Below are 20,447 nucleotides of genomic sequence, written 5' to 3' on the forward strand. Positions count from 1 at the left end.
TTAGGGTAGATTTTAAATATATACTTCTTGTTCTGACCAAACAGAGTCTTAGACCTCCAAAGATTTTTAAATACCTGTTTGTGAAACTTCTTTTGGATTTTGCTTCTGGGGTGTTCTAAGAAAGACTCCTTGGCATTTGTTTTCAGAAATCAAAGGGAGCGTCCTTTTGCTGTTCATTTTAACTTAGATGTGCGTTCACCCCTCTGACCTCTGCTTCTGGGGCTCTAGAAACTTTGATTAGCAACCTGATCATCCCTTCTGTGTCTCATGGTTAAGGGAGAAAAACCCCACAGCCAAGAGCAGTTATTTGGTGCTGGATGCTCCTCACCAGAAAGAGACACAGTGGCTTCTGGGGATGCAGCATCTCAATGTGTTTGTTTCCACTGGTTTTCATTCCATTTGACTGACAGAAATCCAGCAGCCCCTGCACCAGATCCACGCCTGCCACCCCAGAGCTGTCTTCTGCTCCCCCCAACTCCAGTTCGAGGTGGACAGAAAGCTGTCGTGAGCAAGAAAACCAACATGCACATATTTATTGAGTCTGGACTTCGGGTAAGAATTAACCGTAAGTAAGACTTGCGGCCCACAGTTATTCTGTGCCTTTTAATCCTCTGCTGAGTTTCCAGTACTGCTCATTTCCACTGGAAACGCTTTTTACCATAAATTACGGAATTCGTTTTAAGGTGCATTGGTCCATTTACTATTTATTACTTATTTTGATGGTAGAACTTTCTCAGAATTAGTGATTCTGACCTAATATTTACAGTGCTTTCACTGTTGCTTTGCCTATGAGTTTGTACCTCTGAACTTCTCTTAAATTTTTTTAAAAGATGGTGAGGTTTTGAAAACACAAGTTTGATCATTTTATTGTATATATTTTTTTCATCCTTCATTGGCTCCCATTTTCCCAGGAGAGAGCCCTGTCTTTCATTTGGGCCACAGCCTCGTGCTGGATGCAGGGCTTCCCTTCAGTTCTCTCGAGTCACTACACTTTTCCCACCCCAGTACCTCACCATCTATCCTCCCTCTGCCCAGGTCCCCACAGAACTCTCAAAGCACCCTCCTTTTATAGTGAATTATTCCCTAGAGTCTGTCTTCCTGGCCAAGATCCATCAGGGCAAGGACCCTGCCCATCTTGGTTTATTGACACATCCTTTATGCTGGGCCAGTGCATAGAATCAAAGTAGATGCTGGGCAATAACCACTTGGTAAATGAACTTCGAATCTCAGCTGCATGGTGAGCTCCTACCTTCTCCATTTACTGAGACTCTCCCAGGTGGTTCCCTTTTCTTTGCACTTTTTATGATTTCAAATAGAAGCATCTTAACTTTTCACGTTAGTCTTTTAAAATCATTTCACCTTAACCTCATTCTTATGCCCTTATTCTAATCTTATTCTTATGCCTAACCTCATTCTTAGGATGTATGTTTTTAAAACTTCTAGCTGTTGCACCTTAGTCTGAAGACCTCCAAGGTCAAGTCTTCAAGTGAACATGTCCTGGAAATGTTGGATCCTTTTGTGTCTCTCCTCATAGACTGCCTGGGTTCCATGGACGTGAAGGTGAGCATCTGTTGCTTCACAGGACCTGTGTCGTGCAGAATACCTAAAACTTGTTTCTAGGCTTGTGCTTCACAGGGTGATTGAGTTTTTAAAGACATTTATAACAACATGAACCACCTCTGTTCCCTGCATTAAATTGCTCCCTTAACAGCAATTTAATAATAATGGAGAGCCCTTAATAATTATAAAAGCCCTTCTAAGGCACTTCCCTGGTGGTTCAGTGGTTAAGACCCTGTGCTTCCAATGCAAGGATCACAGGTTCAATCCCTGGTTGGGAAGGTCTGCATGCCACTCAGTGAGGCCAAAAAAAAAGCCCTTCTAGGTACATTAGTTGTTTCATTTGATCCTCACAACTTCGTGAGGGTAAGTGGTGCTGTCCCCATGGCAGTGATCATCTTCTCCTTGTCACTACTGCTCACTGCCATGATTCCTCATAACAGCCCATGAAGCATATATTATTTATGCTTCTACTTCAAAGATGAGAAATCCAGGCCTTTAGCTAAGTGACTCGTCGCCTATGACAGATCTAGGATATGAGCCCCAGTCTGTCAGACTCCAAAGCCCACACCTTGCCAACCTTGTCAGATGGCCTGTTTTACAGTAAAGGTGCCAAGAGGTAAAGGAACATCTCTGCAGTCAAACAGGTAATAAGCTGCAGAACTGGGATTGAAGCCCTGGTTTTTCTGACTCCTAAGCTCTTTCCTTGGAGAAGGCAATGGCACCCCACTCCAGTACTCTTGCCTGGAAAATCCCATGGACGGAGGAGCCTGGTAGGCTGCAGTCCATGGGATCGCTAGGAGTCAGACATGATTGAGCGACTTCACTTTCACTTTTCACTTTCATGCATTGGAGAGGGAAATGGCAGCCCACTCCAGTGTTCATGCCTGGAGAATCCCAGGGACTAGGGAGCCTGGTGGGCTGCCGTCTCTGGGGTCGCACAGAGTCGGACACGACTAAAGCGACTTAGCAGCAGCAGCAAGCTCTTTCCTCTGTCTTCATCTGATCCAGACCAATAAGGCCATTCCAGCAATCAGAGTGTAGGCATCTATTGGCTAGTGCTGAGCCAAGTGAACCAGCTGATCTAGATAATCTCGAAGGCTCAGGGATCCTTTTGTAGTCACTTGATCCCAGTACATTTCTCATATCTTTGGCACTCCACATAACTATATCAAATTATAGGTCATAGTTCTCATGCTTAATTTCTGAGTCAGCTATCTACTCTTTAAATGGCAGAATGGCATCCTTTTTTTTGTCGTATTTCTAACACTCTGTAGAGTGTCTTGTGACATAATATAAGCTCAATAAGAATGGATTACATGAAAGAACCATTCTAGAAAATTGGAAAGGCATTTATAATGTGATTTTCAGGAAAAAAAAAAAAAATGCTAAAATTGGCCAGCCCATCTAATCATTTACACATAGTAGGTTAAGAATGTGGTCAGTGAGCACCTTTTCTCACTTGCTTGGGCTGTACCTTCCATCGTGTCAGGAAAGAGGAAACTTCCTTATCTTATTCTTACACTTCGGACATAGTGTTTCCTGAGTAGAATGGCAGAGCACTTCATTCCTTCAACTTGATTGCCCAGAGTCTACACAGCCTCGGGTGCTTTATTCTTGAGTTCGGTCACTTCATCAGTTGATTGGCTTTTTCTGTTTTTTGTTTTTCAGGTGATCACAGGTGCTTTGCAATGCCTGATCTGGATCTTGAGGTTCCCCCTGCCATCAATAGAAACAAAAGCAGAGCAGCTGACAAAACACCTTTTTATTTTGCTGAAGGACTATGCAAAACTCGGGGCTGCCAGGGGCCAGAACTTCCACCTGGTGGTAAACTGTTTCAAGGTGAGGTGTTTTCACTTGCACTTAGAAAAAGCCAGGACCAGGACTAGCAACATAGTGAATTTTCCTCATCATCCTTTATGGTCTTGGTCAAAATTTCTTCCAGATTAATTTGGTAAGGCCAGAGTGTTAGTATACTGTGTGAAAAAACATTGCTGTTGTATTGAGTGCTTATGATTCCCCTGGATCCTGGTCTATGAGATGCTCTGTTAACCCACTGTTGTTGACCTGCAGTGTGTGACCATACTTGTGAAGAAAGTGAAGTCGTACCAGATAACTCAAAAGCAGCTTCAGGTTCTACTAGCATATGCTGAGGAGGACATCTATGATACTACAAGACAAGCCACTGCATTTGGTCTTCTGAAGGTATGGCATCACCAGATTGTTGGGTTGTGCAGTGTACGAGCCTCATGTCAGATATGTAGAATTATATGGAACATAGTGCTCTGATTAGCTGTAGATAGTTCTTAAAAAGATTATTATTTTTTGGTTGATTAATTATAAGCTAACATATCTACTTACCAAAATGTTTGAATGTGAACTCTATATTAAACTTTGGGGAATTCTGTACAAAGGCAGGTACTTTACTTATACATTTCATAAAATTGACCATTATAACCATTTTTTTTAAGTTTATATTTTTTTTCTTTTGGAGATAACTTTCATTATGTTTGAAAACTGCCTGAGGCTACTTGAACATCAGGTCAGCTTAGTAAACAAGAGGCCGTTGCAGTAAAACATGAAATGAGTATGTCTTCTCGTTTGTGTTTTAGGCCATTTTATCAAGAAAGTTGTTGGTCCCAGAAATGGATGATGTCATGCGGAAAGTATCCAAGCTGGCAATCTCTGCACAAAGCGAACCTGCCAGAGTCCAGTGCAGACAGGTTTGTGAAGAGAAGTTTTTTCCCATGGTTGGGCCCTGCCTCCTCTGTTTGGTTTTTAGGTAGAGAGATGTCAACACTGCTTGAATTCTGAAAACTGTGTCATGCTGTTGCTTGATTCTGAGACTCAGGAACCCATTCACATACCAAGTACAGGGCCATTTTTCAGTATAAGGAGCATTTTGAGTATAGCCCTTACGTGGCATATTTCAGGTGGATGAAGAAATACATTTTCCTCTGCAGCATGGTAACCTGCAAGAAAGATTTCCATATGGTGGTCCAGTCAGAGTCCCTATCTGTCCTATAGCAGACACACACAAAGCAGAAATCCCACGAATAAAAAAAAAAAAAGAAATCCCATGAATGGTTATTTAATTATAATTATCCTAAGTACCATGAGGAAAACAATACTGTCATATTTCTATTTCATCACTTAAAGACACAGCATTACTTATATACCTCAGAGAAAGAAAAAAACTTTGACATAGTGGTATGATGCCATTCATTGTAAGATATCTCAATTTCAGTCGATATGTTAAAATGTGGAAAACTGTACTTCTTAAAATCTGCAAAATATGGAAGAACATATGACACAGTGGAAGACCACCCTAGTGGGACAGTGAGGGAAAGGTTTCCTGAGGATTGGCATGTAAGCAGAATTTGAAGAAAGAATAAGGCTTAGCCTTGCAGGTTGGAAGATAAGCCTTGAGGTGGGTACGAGCTTAGCTTGTCGAAGCTGCCAGATATGGCAAGACCTTGTTGTAGTCTTGTTAAAGATTTATGGCTTTGTTCTAAGAATAACAAAAAGTCATTGAAATCAGTAGGCAGAGGAATGACATTAGCAGGTTTATTTTCATAAATCTGTCCTGATAATATGACCGCATATCAACCCAGGAAATAGAAGGTTCTGAATTGCAAATATGAACTCAGGAGTTAAAGGAGGGCTGGGCTGCTGAGGCTGTCTTCACAGAAAGTTAACTTATTTAGGAAGCAGGAGGGCCAGGTGCTGTTTATTAAGCACTAGCTGCACGCCCAGCACTTTACATACACGGCTTCTATTTGTAACTTCCCTTCAAAGGAAATAGTACCACCGTTTTATGGTTGATGGAAAAACAGGCTTTGGAAAGGTTAATGATGTGCTTAGTTCTCACAGCTTATTAATAAAGGAAGCTGAATAATACAGCAGTTTGAAGGCTCTGAAAGGAGAGCCTTTGGATGTAGATACACTAGGCATGGAATTCTGCTACTATCACCTGAGCAAGTTACTTAGCTTCTGTGCCTGTTCTCTTCATCTGTAAAAGGGATCATGTCTACTTCGTAAGGGAGTATGAAAACCAACTGAGCAACACTTCATCCCGTGCTTGACACACAGAAGATAGTCAGTAAATGCAGTGGTTATTATTACTATCACTATTATTGCTATTTTTATTTCAGGAGAAATATGGGGTTGAACCACAGTCCATACTCAGTTCACCAAAGCCTCTTTTCAGAGTGATGAGCTGCCAGGGTGTGAGCTGAGATTTGGAGCTCTAAACATCCAGGCTCATGGTGGGCCAGGACTTGACTCTTCACCAGGCAGGACCTGAGGAAGTGAAGTGGGAGGAGAGGGGAGAGGCACAGTTATTGACTCAGGAGGTGGACTTCACCTAACTGATCACCCTACTATTTGTAGCCTAGCAGTGTGTCCCAGAAAGCAGGTCAGGAAAAAGGAATCCTAGAGAGACAGGCTCCAGTAATCTCTTGTGTGATTTCTGTTTCTAGGTTTTTCTGAAATACATTCTTGACTATCCTCTGGGTGACAAATTGCGACCAAACTTGGAATTCATGCTTGCTCAACTGACGTAAGTTGAAGTCATAAACCATACAAGGCAGGGGTGGGGGCGGGTAGGTTCGTTCTCCTTTCGATGTGTGGGCTGTCTGGAAAAGAGCAAAGTCAAAACATAAAGGCACATTTTCCCGGGGTGCTATCCTATGAACCATTGGCTTGACTGCCAACCACTGTACCTGGCTTCATAGAGCAGTTCTGTAAGCTGCTTTTCAGTTCAGTCTGATCATCAGTTGTCCCTAAAGTCTGCTTAGGAGAACAGTAAAAATCTAACAGTTATATTTTAAACTGCAAAGTAGCCTGATAAGTACCTGTATTAAAGTTAGGAAAATGGAGTTTTTTCCCACTTTTTAAGAAATAGACTGGTACCTTGAGGCAATATTTTAAATTCTTAAAAATAATTACTGGTCAATTTTAAAGTTACTAACAAGTCCTTCTGATGTTCTTACCCTAGTTATGAACATGAGACCGGGAGAGAGTCCGCCTTGGAAATGATTGCTTATCTCTTTGACACGTTCCCTCAGGTACTGTGAATCACAGAGACAGACTGTCTGTTAGCTGTGGCTCCTGGGAGCCCCTGGTCCTCCTTTGGTAGGACATATGTGAGAATTCTGGTCTCGGTGTGCTCAGAAGTATCTGTTTTCTTTTAGGGACTGCTCCATGAGAACTGTGGAATGTTCTTTATTCCTCTTTGTCTAATGATGGTGAACGATGACTCTGCCATGTGTAAGAAGATGGCATCCATGGCAATCAAATCCTTACTCAGTAAAATCAGCCTTGAGAAAAAAGATTGGCTCTTCGATATGGTTACCACCTGGTTTGGGGCAAAGAAGGTCAGGGTTGCTAATAGTCATACTGCAAAGAAAATACTGAGCTTTTGGTGTTTATACTTTAAGAATACATATTATACTTTGTTGAATTAGTTTTTCCCAAGTAGCTTTATTGTTTTTATTTGATTATGGTAATAATATATGCTTATAGGAAACTTTTAGAAAATATAAGAAGTTACAGAGAGTAACAACAAACAGAGAATAACATAAAAATCACCTGTATTCCCACAACAAGGTCAGTGTTGCCCAGTTACTCCACTACATGAATGTATTATAATTTACTTAACCAATCTCCATTGATATCTTTGTTTCCAATTCATCCCCATTGATGAATATCTGCTTATACAATTTATAGAATGTATTTTGCCAATAATTGTATCAACTTGCTAAATCTAGCCCCATCATCACTGGCCCATCTTTGTAGAATACAAACAACACATCGTAACGTAACACTGGCTTTAAAATCAGAATGGGATTTTGGGCAGGGGGCCTGGAATGCTTTTTTTTTTTTTTTTTAATGAAAAAATGAGAAAAGTTATTCAGTGGATAATCATGAATACCACTTTTTAAAAATTTTGTTCTAGGGAGATGAAGATTTCTTTGTATTTTTCATATTAGCTACCAAAAATCCACATTCTGTTGACTTTTGGTATCATAAAGAACTACTGAGGGCAGTCATAACCACCTTCATTTCAGTTTTGGAAACAGCCTCCCAAGTTTATTGTCTTGTGATGGTTTTATTTTCTGTAGCACTTAAATCGACAACTAGCTGCCCTGATCTGTGGCTTTTTTGCGGAGAGTGAAGGAGTCAATTTTGAGAGAAGACTTGGAATTGTTCTTCCTGTGATTGAAAAGGAGATTGATCCTGAAAACTTTACAGATGTAAGTTATATGTTAGGGAGTAAAAGTATTGGCTTATTTTTGTAGTTTTACTTGAGATAGTGTAGCTAACAGGTTACATATTTGTGTCAAAAAATTTTTTATTAATAAAAGTAAGAACTCAGTGCAGTTCTTCTTTTTTGAAATGAAGATTAAAGTAAGTTATCTTCCATAGTATATGATCAAAATTTCATAAGCCCCTAGGGGACATTTAGCAATGTTTGGAGACAGTTTTGGTTGTCACAACTGGAGGATAGAAGAGTGTTACTGTTGTCTAATGGGTGGATGCCAGGAGTGTTGCTAAACATCCTCTAATGCACAGCACAGTCCCCCAAAGCAAAGAATTACCTGACCAAAATGTCAGCAATATTGTGGTTGAGAAACCCTGCTACAGATGTACATCCTGGAGTAAAAATGTCCATAGAATACTTTGAAATTATTGTCTTAATTAATTTAACATTCTTCCTACTTTTAGATCATGGAAGAGACTGAAGAAAAAGCTGCAGATCGCCTTCTGTTCAGTTTTCTTATACTGATAAGTAAACTCATCAAGGAATGTAATATCATTCAGTTTACCAAGCCCTCTGAAACTCTGAGTAAAATCTGGAGTGAGTATTTCCTTTTTCTTTAAAAATAAATGGAATATATAGTATCAGGGGGAAGGTTCATAAGAAAAAGATTTAATAGGTCTTTCAGATTGATTACAGTGAAAGTATGTTTTTCTGGGAGGAAAAGCAAATTATATAATCTCATAAATAATATATATCATTTATAAATAAAAAAATTATGTTAATTATTGTTTAGTTGCTAAGTATTGTCTGACTCTTGTGACCCCATGGACTGTAGCCCTCCAAGCTGCTACTCTATCTATGAGATTTCCCAGGCAAGAACACTGGAGTGGGTTGCCATTTCCTTCTCCAGGGGATCTTCCTGACCCAGGGATCAAACCTGTGTCTCCTGCATCACAAGTAGATTCCTTACCACTGGGCCACCAAGGAAGCCCAATTATGTTAATTATGGAAGAGTAAAAGAAAGGAAGAAGTTTCCCGAAGTCCTCCTTGCTACTTATTTGTTACACATGTCCATCCAGTCTTACTTTTGTCAAATAGCCATAGGGTTTTTTTGAGGTTGCCTGATTCCATATAAACTTTTATATCCTGTTTATATATAAGTAAGCATATTATTATTCAGAGAAGGCAATGGCACCCCACTCCAGTACTCTTGCCTGGAAGATCCCATGGACGGAGGAGCCTGGTAGGCTGCAGTCCATGGGGTCGCTAGGAGTCGGACAAGACTGAGCGACTTCACTTTCACTTTTCACTTTCACGCATTGGAGAAGGAAATGGCAACCCACTCCAGTGCCAGTGTTCTTGCCTGGAGAATCCCAGGGACAGAGGAGCCTGGTGGGCTGCCGTCTATGGGGTCGCACAGAGTCGGACACGACTGAAGCGACTTAGCAGCAGCAAGCATATTATATATAACATATTTAGTAGATATCCTTCTAATTGGCTATAAATAATCCATTGTGTGTAAATGTGCCATAATTTACTAAATCATTTCATTGCTATGGAAATATTTAAGTTAGGTAACACTCTTTAAATAAAAAATAAGATCCTAGAATTATTAATTTAACATTTTCGCTTTGATTAATCAAAACTAAATACTAGGAAATAGACACTGCAATGAATGCTTTAAATAACCATTTGTTTCAAGAGAACTCATGATTTTATGAGAAAAATCATCCAGTTACTAAGTTACTGTATAGCCTACTCTGGTATGGCTCCATTGAGATATTACAAAGGTTCATATAAAAAAAAAAGTAAAACCATCTTTGTGAAATATAGCATAGACTAAAACTAAGATATGACACGGATTGTTCAAAATTTTAGGCCTGTTCCCCAACACAAGGCTTTTCTATTGCACTTCCCAAGTGTGGTATATGGAGAGTTGCTCTGAGAATAGCATAAGAGTATGAGCTTTGAGGGCGCATAATGAAGATCCTTTAAGAGGTCATACTTAAGGATATGAGCTTTGGGGCCAGATTGAGCTTGGGTCCAGGCTTGGTTCTGCCTGTTACAGCTTGGCACATTACTTAGCCCCCTTTGGAACTATAAACTGGGAATGACAATTCCAACCTCACAGAACTGTTGTGAGGTCTAAATGAGCTAATATGTGTAATACACTTAGCCTATGGCTGGCACACAGAATGCCTTATTAAATGATACCTTTCCAGTCAGCTACCTGGTGCCACTGATTTCAACAGTTAGGAGAAACGAGTGTACTCATATATATATTTACATTAATTTTAATTTGAAATTGCAGTTGTTAATGCTACCTTACCTCCTTGAATCTGAAGCCAAGTTCTTATGAAACTGGCCTGCTTTTAGGCTTACTCAGATCTCTTTTCTCATGTCATTTCTCATGGTAGGAGTTGGTTCTCTAGTTATTTCAGTCTCTACCTCACTTCCGAGAAGCAGGGACTATTTTGTTCATCTTTGGTTCCTAAATTCAAGCACATAATAGATACTCAAGAAATGCCTAATTAGTCGTGCTCACCACCATAGAGTCAGACGTCTCAAGGCGTCTGAGAATGTGTTTTGGCTCCCTCAGGTCACGTGCACTCCCACTTGAGATATCCGCACAGCTGGGTGTGGCTCACAGCAGCCCAGATTTTTGGATTGCTCTTTGCCTCTTGCCAACCTGAGGAACTTATTAGAAAATGGCATGTCAAAAAAACTAAAAAGAAAGTCTCGGAATCTGTCGCAATCCGCTTCCTAACAAGTGACCTTGAGCAAAAGGTAAGATTTTTCTAACACCTTTTCCTTCCCTCATCTTCGTGAGGTATTCATTCTGGTTCATGTTACTATCTTGGGGTTGGCCCTTGGGAGGAACTCTTCCAGTCAACAATTTGATGTACATGTGGATCCACACGAGCATTAGTAACTAGAGAGGGGTCACCCTCAAGGCCAAGGTTTTTCGAAGAAAAATTTTAGACCCTGATCAGATTTTTTATTTGCTTGTTTAGCACATGTATCCTCCATTACATATTTAAGTTCTTTATCAGTGCTAGAAAGGAAGATACTGTCTGTCGTGCCTCCTTCATAACCTTGTTGATGCCTCAGTGAGATCATCATGTTCATGAAAATGTTAGGCAGGGACCATGTTATATCTGTCTCCCATATCTTAGGGCCTAGCACACCTGGCTTACAGTGGGAATGCCATAAATATTGAATGAGTGGAGGATCAGTTCAGTTCAGTCGCTCGGTCGTGTCCAACTCTTTGTGACCCCATGGACTGCAGCACACCAGGCCTCCCTGTCTATCACCAACTCCCAGAGTTTATTCAAACTCATGTCCATTGAGTCGGTGATGCCATCCAACCATCTCATCCTCTGTCATCCCCTTCTCCTCCCACCTTCAATCTTTCCCAGCGTCAGGGTCTTTTCAAATGAGTCAGTTCTTCGCATCAGGTGGACAAAGTACTGGAGTTTCAGCTTCAACATGAGTCCTTCCAATGAATATTCAGGACCAACCGATTTTCTTTAGGATGGACTGGTTGGATCTCCTTACAGTCCAAGGGACTCTCAAGAGTCTTCTCCAACACCACAGTTCAAAAGCATCAATTCTTCGGCACTCGGCTTTCTTTATAGTCCAAGTCTCACATCCATACGTGACTACTGGAAAAACCATAGCTTTGACTAGATGGACCTTTTTTGGCAAAGTAATGTCTCTGCTTTTTAATATGCTGTCTAGGTTGGTCATAGTTTTTCTTCCAAGGAGCAAGTGTCTTTTAATTTCATGGCTGCAGTCACCATCTGCAGTGATATTGGAGCCCCAAAAAATAAAGTCTGTCACTGTTTCCACTGTTTGCCCATCTATTTGCCATGAAGTGATAGGACTGGATGCCATGATCTTAGTTTTCTGAATGTTGAGTTTTAAGCCAGCTTTTCACTCTCCTCTTTCACTTTCATCAAGAGGCTCTTTAGTTCTTCGCTTTCTGCCATAAAGGTGGTGTCATCTGAATATCTGAAGTTACTGAGATTTCTCCCAGCAATGTTGATTGCAGCTTGTGCTTCATCCAGCCCAGCATTTCGCATGATGTACTCTCTATATCAATTAAATAAGCAGGGTGACAATATACAGCCTTGACGTATTTGGAACCAGTCTGTTGTTCCATGTCTAGTTCTAACTGTTGCTTCTTGACCTGCGTACAGATTTCTCAAGAGGTCAGGTGGTCTGGTATTCCCATCTCTTGAATTTTCCACAGTGTTGTGATCCACACAGTCAAAGGCTTTGGCATAGTCAATAAAGCAGAAATAGATGTTCTGGAATTCTGTTGCTTTTTCTATGATCAACAGATGTTGGTTATTTGATCTCTGCTTCCTCTGCCTTTTCTAAGACCAGCTTGAACATCTGGAAGTTCATGGTTCACGTATTGTTGAAGTCTGGCTTGGAGAATTTTGAGCATTACTTTGCTAGCATGTGAGATGAGTACAATTGTGCAGTAGTTTGAGCATTCTTTGGCATTGCCTTTCTTTGGGATTGGAATGAAAACTGACCTTTTCTAGTCCCGTGGCTACTGCTGAGTTTTCCAAATTTGCTGGCACGTTGAGTGCAGCACTTTAACAGCATCATCTTTTAGGATTTGAAATAGCTCAACTGGAGTTCCATCACCTCCACTAGCTTTGTTCATAGTGATGCTTTCTAAAGCCCACTTGACTTTGCATTCCAGGATGTCTGGCTTTAGGTGAGTGATCACACCATCATGATTATGTGGGTCGTGAAGGTATTTTTTGTACAGTTCGCTTGTGTATTGCCACTTCTTCTTAATATCTTCTGCTTCTGTTAGGTCCATACCGTTTCTGTCCTTTATTGTGCCCATCTTTGCATGAAATGTTCCCTTGGTACATTTCAGGTAACTATAATAGTGTAACTAAGGTAGCGGATTTTTCTCTGGGGAGATAGAGTGGAGGGTGGAAGAAAAGAAAAGAGGGAGGGAAAGTATTTGAAGGTTGTAAAGTTGTCTACCGGTAATCTAAAGATTATGATTTATATCTCCCCGTGTCCTTTAGTTAAAACGCTTATGACAGATAGAAGAGAACATTTAATTTCTGCTCATGAACCTTCCTTCTCCAGATCTATGCAGGTGCTCATTCAGAGAAAAATCTACTACCTTAGTTGCATTATTATAGTTACTTGAAGTTTTTGAAAACAATCAGGAATACCCTGTGTTGTGTCTGCTAATATCCATTTTCTTTTCACAGATGAAAAGTATCTCCCTAGCCTCTTGCCATCAGTTGCACTCCAAATTCTTGGACCAGTCTCTAGGAGAGCAGGTATTAATAATCCTTCCAGTTAAATATAAGGGACCTATGCTACCAACAGTATAGGAACAAGCTCACATTTGGTTTTTGTTTTTCCTAGTTAAGTCTTGGGGAATTAAATGAAATATAAACAAACATTTATATACATGATCAATTAGGCACACATATCTAATCGACTCTGGAGTGCATACTGGGATTATTCCTGGCTCTGTTTAAAATTACCAATAAAAATGGTACATTTGGGGGCTTTGCTGGTGGTCAGTGGTTAAGACTATGCTCCCAATGCAGGGGGAATGGATGGCACAGTGAGGCCAAAGCAGTCATGCCAGGGTGGACAGTGGGTGGGGTCTCACACAATATATTTTAGTAGAGGCTGATAAACCATACATACTCAGGACAGGTAGGAAGAGATTGACTATACTGACCCAGGATGAATGAAACTATGGATTTTAGTTCACCTTAATCTTGGAGTTAACAATGTGAAGTGGCTGTTAAGGGGGGAAAGGCCTCCAAATCTGGTACTGTCCTCACAAAGGCCCAGCTTCTAGAAGGAAGTGATACTCTTGGCATTAACTCTTGATGGACAGGCTGGCCTTGGACAGCGTGTAGTACTCTGAGTACCACATTTGGGGGAACCTTAGGCACACAGTAGCCTTGGAGTAGCCAGGATGATGAAGGTGTGTGCAAAACCAACTTGATTTCCTCCTTCACACAATAGGTGTGAAATACCCACAGCAGAGATTTCATAGATGTCCCAAGATTAGAATTTAATAAATGGGTCCATTATTAGAAGACTGAAAAAACCACCCCTGGGCCGTTTAATTTAATGGGATATGTGGGAAAGAAGAGGCTCAGTATATAAGAACTTGGGCTTGAATTCTAAAGACCTTGACTTCTGGTTTACCACTTTGTCTTTGGGTGAGATTCAACAATTCTGAGCCTGCCTTGGTTTTCTCTGCTGATAATAGTACTTGATGTGCTCAGTTGTGTCTGACTTTTCACAACCCCATGGACTGTAGCCTGCTAAGTTCTTCTGCCCATAGATTCTCCAGGCAAGAATACTAGAGTGGGTTGTATCTCCTGCTCCAGGGGATCTTCCTGACACAGGGATAAAACCCATGTCTCTTGCATCTCCGCATTGGCAGGCAGATTCTAATGCCACCCAGGAAGCCCAGTAGTACCTGATAGGGATATTTTAAAGGTGAATTGGAATGTATACAAAGCAACTAGTCAGTGCTCAAAAAATGAAAATTGTTATTTCTATGAGGACTAGCTGAAGGAATTTAATGCAATGAGGATGAAAGCTCTCTTGAAAAATATAAATGGATGGTCAAGAATGAAATTACTCAGTGAGACCTTAAAGAACAGAAGCAGGCCAAATGGATAAAAGTTACATGGAAATAGATTTGGACATACTGTTGGGTAAACTGAATTTTTACAAAAAGGGACTGCTCATGAATATTGGAATACCAGTTTTTTGTCTAATTATAGGATACCTGTTTTAGCTTCTGCTTTACCAAGCCATATTTATTGCAAAATCAGAATCTAATTCTTACCTTTCCCCTCTCCCCACCTCCCCACACCCCTTTTTTTTAAGGTTGTTAAGAATTTGTTGTTTGTAGCCAAAGTCTTATATTTACTGGAACCTGATTCTGGGGACATAAAAGAAGACACGGAAGAACAGGAAGTTTTAGGTGATGGCATGGCCGGAGAGGGTGTGGAAGAACACAAGGCGTGTGCAGATGAGAAAGAAGAGCACAGCAGGCCAGCCACACTGCTCTGGCTGATCCAGAAATTGTCCCGGATCGCAAAAGTGGAAGCTGCGTATTCACCTAGAAATCCCTTAAAGGTGTGCATATGCAGAATGGCTGAAAAGCAGTCTTTTTTTTTTTTTTAATGATACTAGCTATCCTCCCAAGTCCCTAGAACCTTTTGAACCCACAACTGTAGCATAATATCTGCCCCTAAATAGACCTTGTTTTCTAAGTTAACTCTGTAGCTACAAGTACAAACGAAAAATGATCTGTACTTTCAGAGAACATGCATCTTTAAATTTCTTGGAGCCATAGCAATGGACCTTGGAATAGACAAGGTGAAGCCGTACCTCCCAGTGATCATAGCGCCTTTGTTCCGGGAACTGAACAGCACCTATTCAGAGCAGGGTAATTCTGCATCCTCTTCTACATGTTAAAATACCTATCTTCTCTCCTGAATGCTTCCTTCTTCTTTTCTGTCCTCCCTTTCTGCCAGAGTTTAAGAAAGAAAACTAGCTAGGTATCAAGGCAACAGCAAACAAATAAGGCATATTTGTGTTATTTTTTACTATCTTCTGTATGCTTTCTTGTGTCTAAGAGTGAAGGTTTCTTTCCTAAAGGATGATGTTTTTTAACTCCTAAGTGTAGATTAAATATTAAAAGAAAACTAATTTGGAGTGGTTCTAAACCTCACAGTACTGTGAACAATAAAGAACAAATGTCACTATAAGTCTGTTAAGAATTATAAGGCAAAACTATCAAATAGTTTTTACTTCAGATGTTCTCATTTTTCCCAGTATATTTTCTTGCCTGGTTTATTTGGTACCTTTCCCTCAGTGATCCTTAAGTTATCTCTTTTGGTAACAGGACTAGTGGAAATTAGGGATTGGAAAGCAAGGGAATAATGTTAAAAAAAAAAAAAATGTTAAAAAGAGTTTTAAAATATTAGTAAATGACGTAAATGTCAAAACAGGAGCTATCTATTCCTACAACCTTGAGTTTCCTTAGAGTAGGTCAGGTTGGCTTTGGCTCTCAACCAACATTTATTGAGCACTGAATATTTGCCAGGCACTGGTGGTTAAAAGTCTTTGATCTGCCCCGTCCACCCCCCCCAAAAAAAAAGAGGTTACAGCCAGAGCCAAGCCTCTGTGACCCATGAATTAGAGAGGACCTAGAGATACATGCTTACCTTTCTTTGCCCCCATCTGCACAGACCTGAGCAGGGTAATAAAGGTAACACAAAACATTTGTCCAGTTCTCAAATTACTTTAATGTCTTCTGAGCCAGGATCCCTGTAGGAAAGTGCTTCACGGTCTCTGATCTCTGGCCACATCCTTGATGAGGAGGTGCCATGGAATGCTGTGTCCAACACTTCTGCTTATTCTCCTATCTCAGGAACTCAGAAACGAAGAGACTAGTTTTTAGATCAGTGTTTAATGTTAAAGTAATAAAAGCGATCATGCCTTGGGAATTTAAATTTTGCATGTTAATTTTGTACATATCCAAATATGTTCTTTCCTATGCATTCCTGATTGTTACTCTGTGTGTCATTAGATCCTTCACTGAAGAATCTATCCCAGGAAATCATAGAATTACTGAAAAAGCTGGTTGGGCTCGAGAGCTTCTCATTAGCCTTTGCCTCTGTACAGAAACAGGCTACTGAGAAAAGGGCACTCCGGAAAAAGAGAAAGGCTTTGGAGGTAGGCTTGCTGCTTGAAATTGACCTGTTCATTGGGCTTAACTATTTTTAACCAGGCATGTGTGCGTGTGTGTATCATACTTACCAAGGGAGGAAAGAGGAATTGGCTGTGTTTGAGAGGTGGGACTTTATAGCTGGGGCTCCAAATTTTGTGATGTTCAAAAATGGTCCATTTCTGCATTTGATTTTTATTGGTTTAACATTTACTTTAAAAGTAATACAAAATTTCTCTTCTTTTTTCAAGTTTGTAACTAATCCTGATATTGCCGCCAAGAAAAAGCTGAAGAAACACAAAAATAAAAGCGAAGCAAAGAAGAGAAAGATTGAGTTCCTGCGGCCAGGCTATAAGGCCAAGAGACAAAAGAGCCACAGCCTGAAAGATTTAGCAATGGTGGAATAAAGTGCTCCCTGTGCTGTGTCCGAACTTAGCCTGAAACATGAACTTTCTGGTGTACCTGCTAGTCCAAAATCATAGCAGGTTTTATTATTTAATTTAAACTTTGGCATAGATTGTATAATATTATACAGTTTAATATAATTCATGTTTGTTTTTAATTAAAATATTTCATAATACTACTGTATCTTCACTGTCTAAAAAGCATTTGACACTAATGATAAAGAGTTTAAAATGTACTTTTCTTTTTAAAAATACACATTAAAATAGCAAGACAACAGAAGTTAGGAGTAAATCAAGCAGATGATTTGCAAAATTACAAAATTTTATATAGATATTTATAAAGCTACATGTACCCATTTGAATGCAGAGTTCCAAAGAATAGCAAGGAGACAAGACTAGAGCTCTCTTCTAGAAAATCAGAGATACCAAGGGAACATTTCATGCAAAGATAGGCACAATAAAGGGCAGAAATGGTATGGACCTAACAGAAGCAGAAGCTATTAAGAAGAGGTGGCAGGAATACACAGAAGTACTATACAAAAAAGATCTTCATGACCCAGATAACCATGATGGTGTGATCACTCACCTAGAGCCAAACATCCTGGAATGCAAAGTGAAGTGGGCCTTAGGAAGCATCACTAGGAACAAAGCTAGTGGAGGTGATGGAATTCCAGCTGAGCTAGATCGAATCCTAAAAGTTGATGCTAGTGAAAATCCTGCACTCAACACACCAGCAAATTTGGAAAACTCAGCAGTGGCCACAGGACTGGAAAAGGTCAGTTTTCATTCCAATCCCAAAGAAAGGCAATGCCAAAGAATGCTCAAACTACCACACAATTGCACTCATCTCGCATGCTAGCAAAGTAATGCTCAAAATCCTCCAAGCCAGGCTTCAACAGTACGTGAACCATGAACTTTCAGATGTTTAAGCTGGATTTAGAAAAACCAGAGGAACCAGAGATAAAATAGCCAACATCCATTGGATCATAGAAAAAGCAAGAGGTAAACATCTGCTTTATTGATTAATCCAAAGCCTTTGACTTTGTAGATCACAACAAACTGGAAAATTCAAGAGATGGGAATACCAGACCACCTGAACTGCCTCTTGAGAAATCTGTATGCAGGTCGAGAAGCAACAGTTAGGACCGGACATGGAACAACAGACTGGTTCAAAATTGGACAAAGAGTATGTCAAGGCTGTGTATTGTCACCCTGCTTATTTAATTGATATACAGAGTACATCATGCAAAATGCTGGGCTGGATGAAGCACAAGCTGGAATCAAGATTGCCGGGAGGAATATCAATAACCTCAGATATGTAGATGACACCACTCTTATGGCAGAAAGCAAAGAGGAACTGAAGAGCCTCTTAATCAAAGTGAAAGGGAGAGTGAAAAAGCTGGCTTAAAAGTCAACATTAAACCAAGATCATGGCATCTTGTCCCATCACTTCATGACAAATAGATGGTGAAACAACAGAAAAAGTGACAGACTATTTTGGGGGGCTCCAAAATCACTGACCAACCTAGATAGCATATTCAAAAGCAGAGACATTACTTTACCAACAAAGGTCCGTCTAGTCAAGGCTATGGTTTTTCCAGTGGTCATGTATGGATGTGAGAGTTGGACTGTGAAGGCTGAGTGCCGAAGAATTGATGCTTTTGAACTGTGGTGTTGGAAGACTCTTGAGAGTCCCTTGGACTGCAAGGAGATCCAACCAGTCCATTCTGAAGGAGATCAGCCCTGGGATTTCTTTGGAAGGAATGATGCTAAAGCTGAAACTCCAGTACTTTGGCCACCTCACGCAAAGAGTTGACTCACTGGAAAAGACTGATGCTGGGAGGGATTGGGGACAGGAAGAGAAGGGGATGACAGAGGATGAGATGGCTGGATGGCATCACTGACTCGATGTACTTGAGTCTGAGTGAACTCCGGAAGTTGGTGATGGACAGGGAGGCCTGGCGTGCTGCGATTCATGGGGTTGCAAAGAGTCGGACACGACTGAGCAACTGATCTGATCTGATCTGAAAATCACTGCAGATGGTGACTGCAGCCATGAAATTAAGACCAACCTAAACAGCATATTAAAAAGCAGAGACATTACTTTGCCAACAGAGGTCCGTCTTGTCAAAGCTATGGTTTTTCCAGTAGTCAGGTATGGATGTGAGAGTTGGACTATAAAGAAAGCTGAGTGGCAAAGAATTGATGCTTTTGATCTGTGGTGTTGGGAGCAAGACTCTTGAGAGTCCCTTGGACTGCAAGGAGATCCAGCCAGTCCATCCTAAAGGAAATCGGTCTTGTATATTCTTTGGAAGGACTGATGTTGAAGCTGAAACTCCAGTACTTTGGCCATCTGATGCAAAGAACTGACTCATTTGAAAAGACCCTGATGCTGGGAAAGATTGAAGGCAGGAGGAGAAGGGGATGACAGGATGAGATGGTTGAATGGCATCACCAACTCAGTGGACATGAATGTGAGCAAGCTCTGGGAGTTGGTGATGGACAGGGAACCCTCTGAGTGCTGTGGTTCACGGGTTAGCAAAGAGTCAGATACAACTGAGTGACTGCTGAACTGAACACTTGAGCATTAAGAAAGACCTGCACAAATGGAGTTTTACATTCATGGGTAGGAAGATTTAGTATCATAAGTTGCTAGTTTGTCTCCAGTTGGAAACCTGTGGTTAAATACAAATCTGAGCAAAATCCCAAAGGAGTTCTTCATATTATCCCAACAAGCTGATTCTAAAATTTATATGGAAGATAGTTAAGTCGAAAATAGCCATGATACTCTTAGAAGAGCGTAAGGGGCTTGCCCTGTCAGATAATGAAAAATAAGACAAAAAGTGCTATCTAGAGAGGGATGATGTGATAAAGATTAAGAACTTCTAAGGTGACACACCCGGGACGTGGTATGTACCTTATACTGATAGATGATTAATAGCACCCAGGCTATATAACAAATACCAAAAACCAACGAAGATGATACAGTTGAAAAAGTGGCGAAAGATAGAAACAGGCATTGCAAAGGAAATGTAAGTGGCCCTTAACCCAGTTACCAAATAACAGGCCCTTTAACCCAGTTACCAAATAACAGGCTATAACAGGTCTTGAATATTAAAGTACTTGTGTATTGGTTAGTAAGTCATTGTCTTGAGACCACCTTGTGGTGGCACTCATGAACTTCAAAACCGCCACTTTGGCTGTAGGAGTCCCTAGACACCACTGTCTCCCCACGCCAGAAATTAAAGGACTAAAACCTGTGCTAGTAGGGTTTTAGTATCAGTTATGTCCTTTTTTTGAGTCACTCCTGTATTAACCTTGTTAATAATTGGGGAAATGCAGATTAACATGTGAATGAAACTCCATTTTGAACCTTTCAGATTAACATGTGAATGAAACTCCATTTTGAACCCTTCAGATTAACAAGGCTGACAATACCAAATGTTGGCAAGCGTGGTGGAAG

The 20,447-nt window shown here is 40.5% G+C and overlaps 1 protein-coding gene across 1 annotated transcript in view; it reads left to right on the forward strand.

Moving 5' to 3' along the window:
* Positions 1–17,160, forward strand: part of UTP20 (UTP20 small subunit processome component) — an 87,512-nt gene extending 70,352 nt beyond the window's left edge. Inside the window, exons 47-62 of the mRNA XM_019961167.2 lie at positions 411–552; positions 1,444–1,560; positions 3,229–3,399; positions 3,631–3,762; positions 4,170–4,280; positions 6,039–6,118; positions 6,557–6,626; positions 6,753–6,935; positions 7,683–7,814; positions 8,287–8,419; positions 10,422–10,609; positions 13,075–13,146; positions 14,732–14,983; positions 15,170–15,296; positions 16,443–16,588; positions 16,832–17,160. Of these exons, the coding sequence (XP_019816726.2) occupies positions 411–552; positions 1,444–1,560; positions 3,229–3,399; positions 3,631–3,762; positions 4,170–4,280; positions 6,039–6,118; positions 6,557–6,626; positions 6,753–6,935; positions 7,683–7,814; positions 8,287–8,419; positions 10,422–10,609; positions 13,075–13,146; positions 14,732–14,983; positions 15,170–15,296; positions 16,443–16,588; positions 16,832–16,987 (2,212 nt within the window). The 3' untranslated portion in view covers positions 16,988–17,160. The remainder of the gene's footprint in view (positions 1–410; positions 553–1,443; positions 1,561–3,228; positions 3,400–3,630; positions 3,763–4,169; positions 4,281–6,038; positions 6,119–6,556; positions 6,627–6,752; positions 6,936–7,682; positions 7,815–8,286; positions 8,420–10,421; positions 10,610–13,074; positions 13,147–14,731; positions 14,984–15,169; positions 15,297–16,442; positions 16,589–16,831) is intronic.
* Positions 17,161–20,447: the final 3,287 nt, after the last annotated feature.

Source organism: Bos indicus, chromosome 5 (assembly GCF_029378745.1).
Source record: "Bos indicus isolate NIAB-ARS_2022 breed Sahiwal x Tharparkar chromosome 5, NIAB-ARS_B.indTharparkar_mat_pri_1.0, whole genome shotgun sequence".
Lineage (NCBI taxonomy): Eukaryota > Metazoa > Chordata > Mammalia > Artiodactyla > Bovidae > Bos > Bos indicus.